The sequence below is a fragment of the Silurus meridionalis genome, chromosome 12 (genome assembly GCF_014805685.1).
Source record: "Silurus meridionalis isolate SWU-2019-XX chromosome 12, ASM1480568v1, whole genome shotgun sequence".
NCBI lineage: Eukaryota > Metazoa > Chordata > Actinopteri > Siluriformes > Siluridae > Silurus > Silurus meridionalis.
This window is the reverse complement of record NC_060895.1, coordinates 5,449,051-5,463,496: the sequence shown is the minus strand read 5'-3', so window position 1 is coordinate 5,463,496 and position 14,446 is coordinate 5,449,051. Positions and strand designations below refer to the sequence as shown.

Genomic DNA, 14,446 nt, shown 5'->3' with positions numbered 1-14,446 from the left:
ATCCACATGCATTAGTAGATGTTTCTGGTATCATCTGTTGTATTTTTTTTTTTAAATGTATAAAATGTATCACTTATGATTAATAATTATTTGTATAATCTCTATAATCTCTACAAATTATAGGGATTGTATAATTTTAACTATAATATAATTATAGTTAAAATTATAATTAAATAGTCTATACTATTTAATAATTTTTGTACAATTTTCATGCCAGTTGTAATTACATGGCCATGTTTTTCCCTAGATATGTGTCCAGAGGAGTGTAACAGCAGCCATCATTTGCAACTGGTCCAGTCAGGTTCACTACGGCTGAATGTATCAATGGCTTTAACCCAGATCTTTGTGTGGCCATTTATCTATATCAACATCCTCATGATTCTAACCTTTTTCAGAAAACAATCTTTCAGAACTGAAACACGCTATATACTGTTTGCCTATACCTTATTTGTAGATTTGATTTTTCTTATTCTGACAGATTTTGTAATATTTCTCTCTTACAGCTATATACTGATGCCCATGGCATTCTGTATTCCCATTTGCATGCTCATGGAAACACTAACAACGTGCACACCACTAACTATTACTGCAATGTGCGTCGAACGTTACGTGGCCATTTGCATGCCACTGAGACATAGTGCTATCTCTACTGTCCACAGGACCCTTACAGTTATTCTAATCATTTGGATCACATGTTTCCTTAAGCCATTTGTGGATTTGTTGATCCTTGTTACAACTGCCTCGAAAGAATACATGTCTCAATTTACCTTCTGTCATTATGAAATCATGATGCCAGATAGCTCGCACCGCTTAATAAGAGGTATTCTACATTTTTTTGGTTTTACACTAGTTTTACTTGTTGAGATATTTTGCTATGTTATGATTATGATCTCTGCCCGAGCAGCCTCTGTTAACAAGAACTTAGCAGTCAAAGGTCTGCGCACCATCACATTGCATATGCTTCAGCTTACCCTCTGTACAACTGAAATTATTTGTCCCTATATTGAAGCACTAATCATTGAGCTGGATATCCAGGTATATTTGTCAGTACGATTTTTTAACTTTATAATGTTCACTGTCATTGCTAGGGCAGTCAGTCCATTTGTTTACGGCCTAAGAGATGAACAGTTTTATGCTACCCTATTGTACTTTGTCAGATGTAGACAAAATCATGTTTCATCTGAGAGAGTCTCAAATCCAAAGAAAAATTGTAATAATAAATAAAAGAAAAAGTTATTAGCATAATATATATTTTCTTTATATATACACACAAACACACACACACACACTTTGATATCGTCTGGTTTTACAGACATTAGGAAATTTTATATTATAGATAACATAAAGGGCTTTTAGCAATTTAAGGCTATAAAACATTATGAAATTAATTAATCTAGCCATTTCTTTATAATCAAGTCAAGAGTAACACAAGGTGAGAGTTAGACAAGACTATATCACAGGTCCTTTGGTTATTTTGCCTGATTTTGGTTGTTTGCTTGAATACCATAGAATGCTCAATCTTACGAATTTAATGTACAAACAAATTAATTCGCTCAAAAGGGTTCAGTTTAGCACTGATTAATAGTGAATGTGATTTTGTTATGTGTCTAATCCCATTGTTACATGTGGAGTGCTACATGGTGTACTGTGATATATTCTGCCTTCTAATACATTGTACTGTTTGCCTATATTACTGTGTGTGGGTACAAATCTTTTTTTTATGCTCATGAACTACAATTGTAATTGGCTATCAACCTTTGTAATTTGTTCTATGAGACTTTCTTGTCTGAAAAAATATTAATTGAATACACTGACTGTATTACCAATAATTAAACTCCCAGAGGTTTAGTTAAGGTGTTTGGTGCTTAGCTTTGTGCTTAGCTTTAAAATAAACTAGACAAGACTGTATTTTGTGCTGGTAGCACAAAACAATTTCTCTTGAAGCAGTGTAAAAACAAATTTCTTTCACTTTTCATAGTTACGGGCCTAAAATGAAACCCTATGTAACTGTTTATATTGTACTTGTCCCTCAATTTCTACAATATCTTAACAAAAATGCAACATTTTGCATGGCTGTCCTCCCTGAGAACTTCATGCAACTGATTAATATAGTATATTATAGTATAACTGATATATATATACATATTATCTCACTCCAAATGTCCTACCTTCAAAGCTTTTCTATGGTGAAAAGGATCCCTCCAGGATCACAAATAAAGAACACTTTTTTTTCTCTCAAAGAGTGTGAGCCACAATATTTGTCTTTGTAGAGCTGTGACTTGGGTTTTATCAAAAATACAATTAGTTAATAGCCACGTGCACTGGGTTTTATCTCTTTATACAGTATCAGTGCCTGATTTAATGAAAACTCTGGAATTCTTGCAACCAGGCTTCCAGCCAACCAGAAAACAGTACCCAAACCAATGATTGATGAGCATGTGTTTGCATAATTTTTGTATGTTTAGTGCATGTGTAGACCATTTGGATCGTGGTGTTACACCTAAAATCCTGCAATTCTATTTATGGAGCATTATATAATTAGTTGAAATCTGAAATCTAAAACGATTTGTTCAACTAAATCTTTCACCTATTGTTTAGGAAAGCAGCTGGTCTAGTGGTTAGGATGCAGCGCGCTCACTGCTGCGGCCCGGGTTCGATCCCCGGTCAGGGAACCAACCCCAGCCATTAGGGTTGCACAAGCCAGTGCCCTCTTAGTGCCGGTCCCAAGCCCGGATAAATGGGGAGGGTTGCGTTAGGGAAGGGCATCCAGCGTAAAAACGTGCCAGATCAAACATGCGGATGATCTGCTGTGGCGACCCCTAATGGTAGAAGCTGAAAGAAAGTTTTTAGGAAAGCAGCTGGTTGGAAAACCAATAATCTCAATAATCTCTATTTTCATAGAGATTAGCAATATAGAATTTTTTTTTTTTTTATTAAACGCTGCTAATAAAACAAAAAAGGAAAAATACATATAAAAACCTGTGAAATAATAAATATAAAATAAAAAAAATATAAAGAACTCATTGTCTATGTAATGCAAGTATACTCTAAATAGCATGGCCACAGGATGACCTGTGTTGTAGTGGTGAACCATACATGATGTATTCTAGCCTCATGTCTAGTGTTTCTGGGATATGCTTTCACTATGACCAGTAAAAAGGTTTAATGAATGAATGAATGATCAAACAATTATATATATATATATATATATATATATATATATATATATATATATATATATATATATATATATATATATATATATATCAATGTCATTGGTTTCTTGAGTACATTATACTATATTTTCTCATGCATTTTATATATAGTTTGTGTAGTTAATAAGCAGCAAAGGTAACAAACTTTTGTGTATTTTCATAAAGAGTTTTGATAAAGAGCAAACGTATAGGTTAATTAGGGTCAGCGGTGACTGGCTAACCCTTGCAAACAACCCATAAATGTACTAAATACTAAATGTATTTTTATATTTTTTAAACAAATTTGCCTAATTTTTAATAGTCATACACAAATAAAAAAATAAGATGTGTTTGTGTTTATTTTTACTCCTTTAAATATATTTGTCTTTTATAAGAGGTGTCAGATATGAACAGAAACTAATGCTAGTGTAAAACAACATTTAATAATAAAGAGTCCAGGACCACCGAGTAAAGGATAAGTGTTAAAGATGTGCAAAAACCATAAGGTTAGAAATAAAATGAAAAAGAAATATTTTCAAATAACCTGGTTGTGTAAACAGCACTATACTTTGATACTCTGATACTTTGTTAAAGCACTTTTTCACATTTATTGTAGCTCTTTTTAGTACCCTTTTTAAATAGAAGTTTATCAACTTAATTACTTTATTTGGCAGGTTTATTCGACTCTTCTTTGCAAAAATACTCCAAATCCTCTTTTAGTCATTTAGAAAATTTTGAATGTATTTAGGTCTGGACTTTGACTCTACCATGTGTAATTATTTTCATCTTGTTCTGATCCATTCCTTAATTGAATTTTGTGCTTTAGATCATTTTTGTGTTATATTTTTATTCCTCTTTAGCTGTCTAACTGGCATTTGTAGGCTTTGTGCCAAACCAGATTGATATTTGTAGCTATTATATATATATATATATATATATATATATATATATATATATATATATATATATATATATATATATTCGACCATTTCTGTCCACACAGGCTGCCCAGGTGCTTGTTCAGTCTCTTGACTACTGCAACTTTCTGCTGGCAGGTCTTCCCCTGAACGCTATCCGTCTACTGTCCACTGCAAATGATCTAAAACGCAGCTGCACGACTTGTGTTCAATCAGCCCAAGTTCTCCCACACCACACCACTGCTGCGCTCCCTTCACTGGCTTCCAGTAGCTGCATGTATCAGATTCAAAACACTGATGCTTGCCTACAAGGCCAAAAATGGACCAGCACCATCTTACCTCAGTGACCTCTTCATCTCTCACTGCACCACGCTGTCTGAGATCCTTCAGCACTGCTCGACTGGTACCACCTTCTCTCAGAATGAGAGGTAAGGACACTTCAAGGCTCTTCTCTGTTCTGGCACCAAGGTGGTGGAATGTCCGTACAGCGGAGTCCCTGACTATCTTCAAGCGACGACTGAAAACCTACCTCTTCCTGAAACACTTAAATTAGCACTTTCCAAGTTTGTAGAATTTGAGTTATATTTATATTATGTTTGTAATCTTGCGTACCAGTGTAGATTTATTCATTACTCATTAGCACTTTTGTACGTCGCACTGGATAAGGACGTCTGCTAAATGCCGCAAATGTAAATGTAAATGTAAATGTATATATATATATATATATATATATATATATATATATACACACAGTATATACTATTGACAGAGATCTCAAGCAACACTACACTTAGTACCCTGAAAACTGAATTCTAGAAATGTCTGTAACTTATTTATTTATTTAAACTGAAATATCACATGTACATATTCAGACACTTTAGTCAGTACTTAGCTAAAGCACCTAAGGCAACAATTACACCCTCAAAACCTTTTTGGGTATTATGCAACAAGCTTTTCATAACTGGATTGGGGGATTTTCTGCCATTCTTCATGGCAAATCCTCTCAAGCTGGGTCAGATTTAATGGGGACCATCGTTGAACAACCAGTTTCATGTCTCTCCAGAAATGTTCAATATGGGTCAAGTCAGGGCTCTGATTAGCCACTCTAGGACATTTAAAAATTGTCCCTAAGCCACTCTGTGTTGTCCTGGCTGTGTGTTTAGGGTTGTTTTTATTGATGTCTCTGTAGTTTGCTCCATTCAGCTTTTCCTGAAACCTGACGAGTTGCCATGTTCCTGCTGCAGAAAAACACTCCATGCTGCCACCATCATGCTTCACTTTTGGAATGGTTTTAGGCAGGCAATGAGCAGTGTATGATTTCCACACGACATAATGTGTAGAAATTAGGCCAAACAGTTCAATCTTGGTTTCTTCATTCCAGAGAATCTTTTTCCATCTTGTTTTTTGCTCTGATATGCATTGTCAGCTTTGTGGCCTTCTATAGAATGGTGTGTGCCTTCTAATCAATCATGTCCAATCAATAGCATATTCCACAGGTAAACTCTAATCAAGGTGTAGAAACATCTCAGCAATGATCAAGAGAATTAGGAGGCACATGAGCTCATTTTTAAGTTGTTGCAATGGTTCTGAAAACTCATACACACGTGATATTTTAGATTTGTTTTTTTATTATTTAAAAAAAAATTTGGAGACATTTATAGAAATCTGCTTTCACTTTCTTATGATGGAGCACTGAGTGTCAGTTAATGAGATACAGTACAATACAACATTCTTTCAGCAGAAGGTGCTACATAAAACTATGCAGAATTATACAAACCAACCAAAAAATAAAAAGACCAAAAAAATGACATGTAAGTCCAGTATTAGGGTATTGTGGAGTGTGATGCTTGTTGGAAGAAATTGTTACATTGTGTAAGCATGAGGGCATTAAGGTACCTTTTGCAAGACAGCAGAAGATGAAGAGTGTGTGAGAGGTGTTTGTAGTCCTCCTCAATGTTGGTGGCTTTGCAAATGCAGTGTATGCTAAAAATATTCACGATGAAGAGAAGACAGACCCAACTGATTTTCAATCAGAGGATGGGTAGTGGGAGCTGGACTTTCCTCAGCCTTTACATAAGTCTGCAGTTAACAGTCAAAGACTATGTTAGGGATGTATAGGAACTAAAAACTAGTTGATGAGATTTATTTAAATATAAATAGATTTTTTAAATTATAAAAACCTGAAATTGTATCAGGGTTGTATAGATTTTATCTTCTGTCTAATGTCTTACAAAGAAGACTTTTCTAAAAAAGATTATAAATGTTTGCTGATATATGATAAGAATCTAAAACAAAACTGGCATGCTGAGATTTTGACGGCGTACGTAAAACTCCAAAGTTTACCAAAATCCTGAAAAACTATTTCATAAATGTTAAAACCTTAACCATGTGCATTAGTTGTTGTAATCTGGAGCTAATTACTTCAGACAATTTAATGAAAGGTAATGGCACAGATTTTTTATGAATAAATGTGATAACAGGACCACAGGCTCGCACACAATTTAACTGTATGGGATGCAAATGGGGACCTCTGGTGTTCAAACAGTGCAGTTGTTGAATCAATAATTAAAAAGAATGATAATATTGAATATTTTTTTAATGAACATAGACATTTGCAATACAATGCATACTGCCATGCAATGTTTTTTTGCTGAAATGTTATGTGTGGAAATATATATATAAACACACAAAATAAAACCAAATTTCAAGTTTTAGTGAAACCAGTCTTCCCTGACAGAATCAGAGCATCTATTGGAAGACTTTTGTCAAGTGTGTATATAATAAACTTTATAATAAAATAATTCTGAACAGTGAAATTATACAATGTGTCCAAAAAGCTTTTTTCAATACATTGTGTAAATTTAAATTATTAACAATTTTTTTGTTTTGTACGTGTTTTTTTTTTTTTCAGTTTTGTTTCACCAGTCTGGCAGCAATGTCGTCTATGATGTGCTTGCCAGGCTTCATGTAAAATGAGCCAGTGTCCCAATCCATCTACGAAAACGATTGAAATACGTTCTTCTTACAGTCTCAGAGAATATACTGTACAGGTTAGGAAAGGTGAGGACTTTATTTTCACTATTATTGTAGAAGTACAGTTACAATGAAATGTTCAACTAGTAGTGCAAACAACAAAAATATGAATTGATAAAATTCAGTTAAATTATAAGATTATTGTCCAAAAAAGGCATTAGAACACTGACTATTCTACATAATAAAAATTATGCATGAGAAAAGACATTTAGCTAAAAAAAAAGGTAGACTTTTGGTCCACACTGTAAATATCTACCTTTAATAATTAATTGAACTCTGCTTTATTGCACAATCATGTTTGTTTTGTTTGTGTGTGTGCACGTGTGTGTGTGTGCACATGTGTGTGTGTGCGTGTGTGTGTGTGTGTGTGTGTGTGTGTTCTGTTTTCAAAGATAATAAAATCTCACTACTCATCCGGATGAGAACAACAATGTACAGGGAACATACTTATCTATTGATGAAATGTAAAGTGGTTAAACATACACTTACTGGCCAGTAACTGAGTATATTTGGAACACCTGTACACCTACAAGTCAAGTCAAGTCAAGTCAAGTGGCTTTTATTGTCATTTTTACTATACACAGTGGTACACAGTACACAGTAAAAAACGAAACAACGTTCCTCCGGAACCCTGGTGCTACACAAAAACAACAAAACAACATAAAGTGCATCGAGTGCAGCCTGGTGCAAACAGTGCAAACAAAAGAACAGTACAGACAGACAGAGTGCAGACAGACAAGACAAGACAAAAGACAAAAACCAAGTATAGCGCCGACTAGTAAACCTACTGTATACTTACATATACAGTACTGTGTGAGGTGAATGTAAATCAAACACTACACTTACATGCAATGATACTATTAGCTGATCAAATGGCAGTAGCTAATAAATATGCCAGTAGAATGAAGCAGATCCAGGTAAAGACCTGCAGTTAACGGGGAAAACTTCAGGATGTTGAAAAAATGTAATCCGGGTGGGTTTGACCACTGCAATTTACAGACAATGTTGCACAAAAAAACAAAAAGAGCCCAGTGAGTATCAGTTTTGCAAGGGGGAACATCTCATTAATGCAAGAGCTCAGAGAAAAATGATGAAACTGTTTCAAGCTAACACAGAGGATATGTTCACTACTGTGGTGAGAAGAAAAGCATCTCATAACTCATAAATATGCAAAGCTTTGCAGCATGCAGCATGAATGTACAGTTGACGAATCTGCATCAAAGTTGTAAAGCAATCGTGTTGAGATGATCCAGAATCTCAAGAGAATTAATCAAACAACTTGGAATTTGTGCCACTGGGGCTGTTCTGAGAGTTCAGTTAGGAGGGTTTGCTTTTCTAATATTGTTATACCCTTCATATACATAAAAATAACTTTATTTATTTACTTTTAAACCCTTTATTTTTTTCTGCAAACAGGATACTGTGTACTTTATACCAGCCACAGAAATTCTAGCAGCATTAGAGCAGAAGTGACTGTCTGCTGTTAACAAAAGGAAATGTTTATAACAGAAATACAAAGGCATGAGAGAGTACAGAGTACAGAAAATGACTTGTTGACTTTGCTTATTCTTCAATGCGAATGACCGCTGAGCCACTCAATCACTTAGAAATGATTGATAATGACAGATATTATCAGACAAAGATAGTATTTGAGCTAATGAAAAGGCTTATGTTAAAAGTAGGCCTACCACTTATTGAGTTACATGTCCCAGATAGAATAGCCTTTTATTTGTCACATATACATTACACAGTGAAATGCTTTTGTTCGCATATCCCAGATTGTTCAGAACCTGGGGTCAGAGTGCAGGGTCAGCCATGATACCCCTGGAGCACAGAGACTTAAGGCCCTTGCTCAGGGGCATAAGAGTGGCAGCTTGGTGATACCCCGACCTTCCAATTAGTAACCCAGCACCTTAACCACTGAGCTCCCACCCACCAAGATGACAAAGTAATGTCATTTCCACAATAGGTTTTGAAGCTCTAATTTCTATCCAACAGATTGACGCACATAAGAAGTGAGCGAACATTTTGTACTACAGGTAAAAAAGAAATGGTTAAGCAATTCTTTCCAGACATGCCTAGTGATTATGCATTATGCATAATAACCCAATACTAAGCAAACCTATTAGTAATAACCAGTGTTGTGTAGTTACTAAAAAATAGTAACTAGTTACAGTTACTTCATTCAAAAAGTAACTCTTTGTTGGTTACTTACACCAAAAAGTAATGCGTTACTGTTAAAATTAACTTTTTAGTTACTTTTTTAAAGAACGTTCTTTAATGTTCCCATTAATGCCCTTTTATGCGTTATGTCCTATACAAACACAAAACTGACTTAAAAACAGTCATTTTTAAACACTATTTTATTTAAGTCAGACCTGCACTAACTGAATATATCACAAGGATTTCTGAAATAAATAACAAAACAAGCTGAATAATATATTCACAATCAAAAACTAAAGTGGCTTCTGCATCATAAAAGCTGTTGTGTTGAGCTCTTAAAAATGTTCCTTTCACAGCTTAAGTATGAAAACTATCAACAATGTAGAACAGAACACCGGGTTAGCTTCTAGCTTCTAGCTTCGTCGAGGCATGGAGTTTCTGGAGGAGCTTCAACAGATTGGAGTTGCTGTTTATCGCAGTAGATACGAGCTTCGAACCAGAAAGACACAGCTTACATTTGACTTAAAGGTTTTTGTCTTTATACTCTTTCACTAAAGTGAAATAATGAGCATATTTCCACTTTGAGAAACTCGTCTTGCTCTCGCCTCGACTCACCATTACTGCCGCACAGACCTGAATAAACGGAGACACGCCCGCAGTGCGTCTTCTTCGTGTTTACAGTGGTTCATCCACCAATCCTACAATTCGTCTCTGCTGTAAACAGGTCAGACTGTAGGCTACACTTCAGCCCAAATTAATTCATTTAAAAAAGTAACGGGTAACGCACCATACGGTAACGGAGTTACTTTATTTAAAAAGTAATGCGTTACAGTATTAGTTACTGTCAAAAGTAACTGCGTTACAGTAACGCGTTATTGCCCAACACTGGTAATACTGACACAATTAAATTCTAATACAATATATGGTATAGTAAAAGTAAAAATACAGACGCATTATACAATGTCATACACTGTAACGAGAACTAGATCATAGACTGGCCACTCTTGGGCCCTTGAGCAAGGCCCTTAACCCTCTGTGCTCCAGGGGGGCCATATCATGGCAGACCCTGCGCTCTGACCCCAGCTTCTGAGCAAGCTGGGATATGCAAAGAACAAATTTTCACTGTGCTGTAATGTATATGTGACAAATAAATAAAACTATTCTACTCCCTGAGTCATGTGGGTAACTAACTGGATTATTTTTTTTTTTTACTATACCGAAGTATTATTTTTGCGATATTTATTTATAAGTAATATTGAAACTGAAAACATTTTACTCCTTAGATTTTTATTTAGTTCTTTTTTAGAGGTTCAAATCACTTCCCTTTAAGTATCATGAGTATCTCCTTGCCTGTTTTTATTCTGCAAAGATCATTGCAAGCCTGTTCACCTGAATATAACGTGATCAAAACTGTTTTTGTCAAACTATTTTATAGTGCATTATAAAAAAAAAATGATGATTCAAGTACAACAGATCATTTTAAATAATTATAAATTGTATACATGTTTATAACTTCTAAACGAGATTACAATCGTGCCTGTACTTTTTTTTTTTTTACCTTGAATTATTTGCACGTATCTTTGTTGTCATTTGTTCTGACCTGCTGTTGATTTTTTTTCTTTTGGTACTTGTTGATCAGCCTTTGGCCCTGCGTGTTTACAATAATCCGAGGTGGTCAGCGTTTGTGCTGACGCGCTGTGGGGGCTCGTGGGGGCTGTGCGTCACGGCACGTCTCTCCTTGAACTTTATTATTTCTGATAGGACACTGCTTTGGTCAATAAACTGCATCGGTCATGGCGTATAAAATGCGCGAGCCCCTGCATTGTCAGATTCAGCTGGAGACAGCGAAAGGTTTCAGTCTTTCTTTAATTACTGCTTGGGATAAAATATTCAAAATAAAATATTTATAGGCTGCATTTATATCGATTTGGATCACCAGCTATAATCGCGGAAATGCAGGCTTTGGGACACTGCGGTTTGTGCGTGTCGAGGGGATTTTTTCAGAGCCGGACCAACTTCCTGCTGACGCGAGCCAACATGGCTGCCATCCGTCAAGCTGCAGCGTGTTTTCATTTAGTCAGGTATATACTGTATATAAAACGATGTATTTAATGAATGTTATACTTGTGGACGAACGCAGAGGATTTGTATGATGTGCCGGATTTGTGCAGTGCGTGTATACTGTACATCATAGCCGTACTGTAGTATGTAAACCAGCACACTACTGTAATAGGACATACGAAGTTATGGGGGTTTGACTATAGGCGGTAACTGTTTTATTGTCTAGTCTGTTGTTTTGTAGAGTTATCGGCCATTTTTTGAACATTAAGTTGAATTGTAAACTTTTAACTCCTAGAGCCACAGCCAGTGGGATTTTCATGAACAGAAAACCAGTACTGCGGCTTCTGCGCCTCTCAGAAATGATGCAGGCAAACGTTATGTCCTTCAGTGTGTGCAGTGGACTGTCCACTGTTCCCTTCCTACAGGTATACTGTCACTATACAATGTCTAAATTCCAAATCCATCTCTTCTCGGCTGTTGTAGTAGACGTGGAATGAACTTGTTTTCATTGTGTTCCTAAGACTTTTGAGGGCAATACACATTATGTTGTTGGTTTTATTACAGCAGGCAGAAAACCTCTCGCATGAGTCTTTGATTCGACGGGCATCCTGCTTGGTCACAGACAGCGCCAATACCTACCTTTCCCAAACCACCATGGCTCTTGTAGATGCCCTCACACTTTATACGAAGGTGTGTGCTGGTGTTTAATGGCTCATCCATTGTGTCTTTGTTGTTTTTGGCTGTCTCATAATGGAATCTTGGATTTCTGATATTGAGATACTTCAAGCTACATATATATATAGTGAATAATGTTATCTCCTCCTGTTCCCAGGCTTTGCACACCCTCATCGCTCTACAAAAGCGCTATTTGGCATCAATTGGAAAACTCACTCCTGCTGAGGAAGACAGCATTTGGCAAGTGCTCATTGGCCAACGAGTGGAGGTAATTCTTGTTAATAATTAATAATTGTGTTATTATTAATTAGGGTATAAAATAACTTGTTTCTTTAGCACAAATAACAAAAAACGGATCTTTGGAATTCAGTGTAAAGGATCATTCTGTGATGTACAGTCAAACAGCAGCAAAAAAGAATATGCTTTAATTTTTACTGATGCACAGATTTACGAAAAAGCTTTTAAAGCAAGCACTGTTTCTCTTTTTTCAGGTTGGAGACAGGCTGGATGACTGTAAACGCTTTGAATCAAACTGGATGAATGCTATCAGCCTCTGTGAAATGTCAGCAGAGGCTGCCTACAATGCAGGTATGCGTTTGTTCATATGTGGGGTTGAATGACTTGCCCATTAATTGTTATGGTTTAAATCAACTATTATATGATTTTATTTCAGGAGCAGAACATGCATCCAATGCATTAAAGAGCAGTGTGGAAGCAGCACAGTCTAAGGTAGAGGAAATGAGAAAACTGCAGCTGGCAGCACAGAAGAGTCTGGCTGAAATGAAAGCCGAAGAGATTCAGAGAATGGCTGAGTATGCATCAAGCATCAACATACAGGATCTGGAGGATGTTCCAGAGGCGTACCTCCGTGAGGACTGAGAAAGCACATAATGATTGAGAAATAATGATTATTATTATTGTTTTTTTTTTTTTTTTTGGTGAACAACTGATTTAAGTTATTGTCTAGCATCAGTGCAAGCACAGAGCCTTTCAGCTGTGAAAATATAGTACAGCTGAGAACCAGCGATTTATTATTATTTATATTTGTTTTGGGTTAGAATATGAAATGGATTGGAATATAATTTCAAGGCATTGAATTACAGACTAATTTTGTTAATGCATAAGTTGCATTATGGGTATTCATTTTAATATCTTCCTACCATGCTTTGCTGTCATCTTGTTAAAAGTGGTGCTATAATATCTATATTGTTTTTGGAAAAGAAATGCATGTCATAGCTTATAATTACATCTTACATATTTCTCAAATGGAAGCCATCAAATTGACCGGATGATGTACACTAATCTGCGATTCTTTCGAAAATGTACGTATTGCTGCTTTATTTTATGTAAATAAAAACTTATTTTTTTATAAATGCACCAACTGTATTATTGAGTCATATTTTAGTGAATAGACATATAGTACCATCTGCTGCAAAGAAGGTTGAATTTGCTTATCTTATTTGTGTTGCTGTGTTTAAATGCAAACTCAGTTTAAATAATTTGAATACATAGCATACTTTTAATTATATTATAAAGAACGAACAAATGAGGTTGGTTATGTAATGAATTGTCATCCCATCCATGAGGTTTTCCTTCCTTGTTCCTAGTGATGGTCACCAGATTCACCATAACCTTGACCAGTGTCAGTGCTTACCAGATCTAGGAATTTGATAGCTGGACTTCTACCTTTAATATGGTACACCAAACATCAAAATTCAGTTAATGGGAGAAAATTTTACAAAAACCTGTTTTAACAATTGTAGCTTTTCGATGGTTTCTGCAGTTTCTCCCAAAAAAAAGAAGGTGGATTGTGTACGGTGTCTTTGTAAACCATGGCACTGTTTCCCTTTTTTCAAACTAAAATTTGCAAACCTGTTTTTGAATGACAGTGCCACTGTGCAAAAAGTAAGGTTCATGAAGACATGGCTTGTCTTGTATTTATGAGCTTAAGAACGAAAATGTGATCAGACTGTCAGTGAGTCCAATATGTTTTGTGGGTTGTAAATGTTATGTTCGTGTCTGTTACATATCCAGGTAAAGGTCTATTAAGATCTGTCAATATAAAGTCAACATTAAGACAACAGTGTTACATATTTTGGCAACAGTTTCAGTCTGTTTTCTTTCTAACTATTTTTGTTTTGGTTTTTTTACTATAACAAAATGTGGACTTATGTGGAAAAAAATTACATTTCACGAATGAATTGTATGAAATTATAGGAAAAGCACTGCTATAACCTCAAAGTCTTTAGCTGTTGTGGCTGTTAATTTAACTGATTTTCATATACAGTAATGGCATTATCAACATACTGTTATTTAATGATCTTCTTTAAGCTTCTCCCATTAGGCGGATCATCAATTTCCACACTACTCTGTCCTCTACATCTGCCTCTTTCACCCCAACTA

The 14,446-nt window shown here is 35.5% G+C and overlaps 2 protein-coding genes across 2 annotated transcripts; both read left to right on the top strand.

Annotated features, from left to right (window-relative positions):
• Positions 1-249: 249 nt before the first annotated feature.
• On the top strand, positions 250-1,506 carry LOC124394834 (odorant receptor 131-2-like). The gene has a single exon (XM_046863313.1). The coding sequence runs from the start codon at positions 250-252 to the stop codon at positions 1,222-1,224; it is 975 nt and encodes a 324-aa protein (XP_046719269.1). The 3' UTR covers positions 1,225-1,506.
• Positions 1,507-11,111: 9,605 nt separating this feature from the next.
• Positions 11,112-13,420, top strand: diabloa (diablo, IAP-binding mitochondrial protein a). The gene is made up of 6 exons (XM_046863666.1): positions 11,112-11,388; positions 11,664-11,793; positions 11,933-12,058; positions 12,201-12,311; positions 12,535-12,631; positions 12,717-13,420. The coding sequence occupies exons 1-6, from the start codon at positions 11,261-11,263 to the stop codon at positions 12,920-12,922; spliced, it is 798 nt and encodes a 265-aa protein (XP_046719622.1). The 5' UTR covers positions 11,112-11,260; the 3' UTR covers positions 12,923-13,420.
• The last annotated feature ends 1,026 nt before the right edge of the window (positions 13,421-14,446 follow it).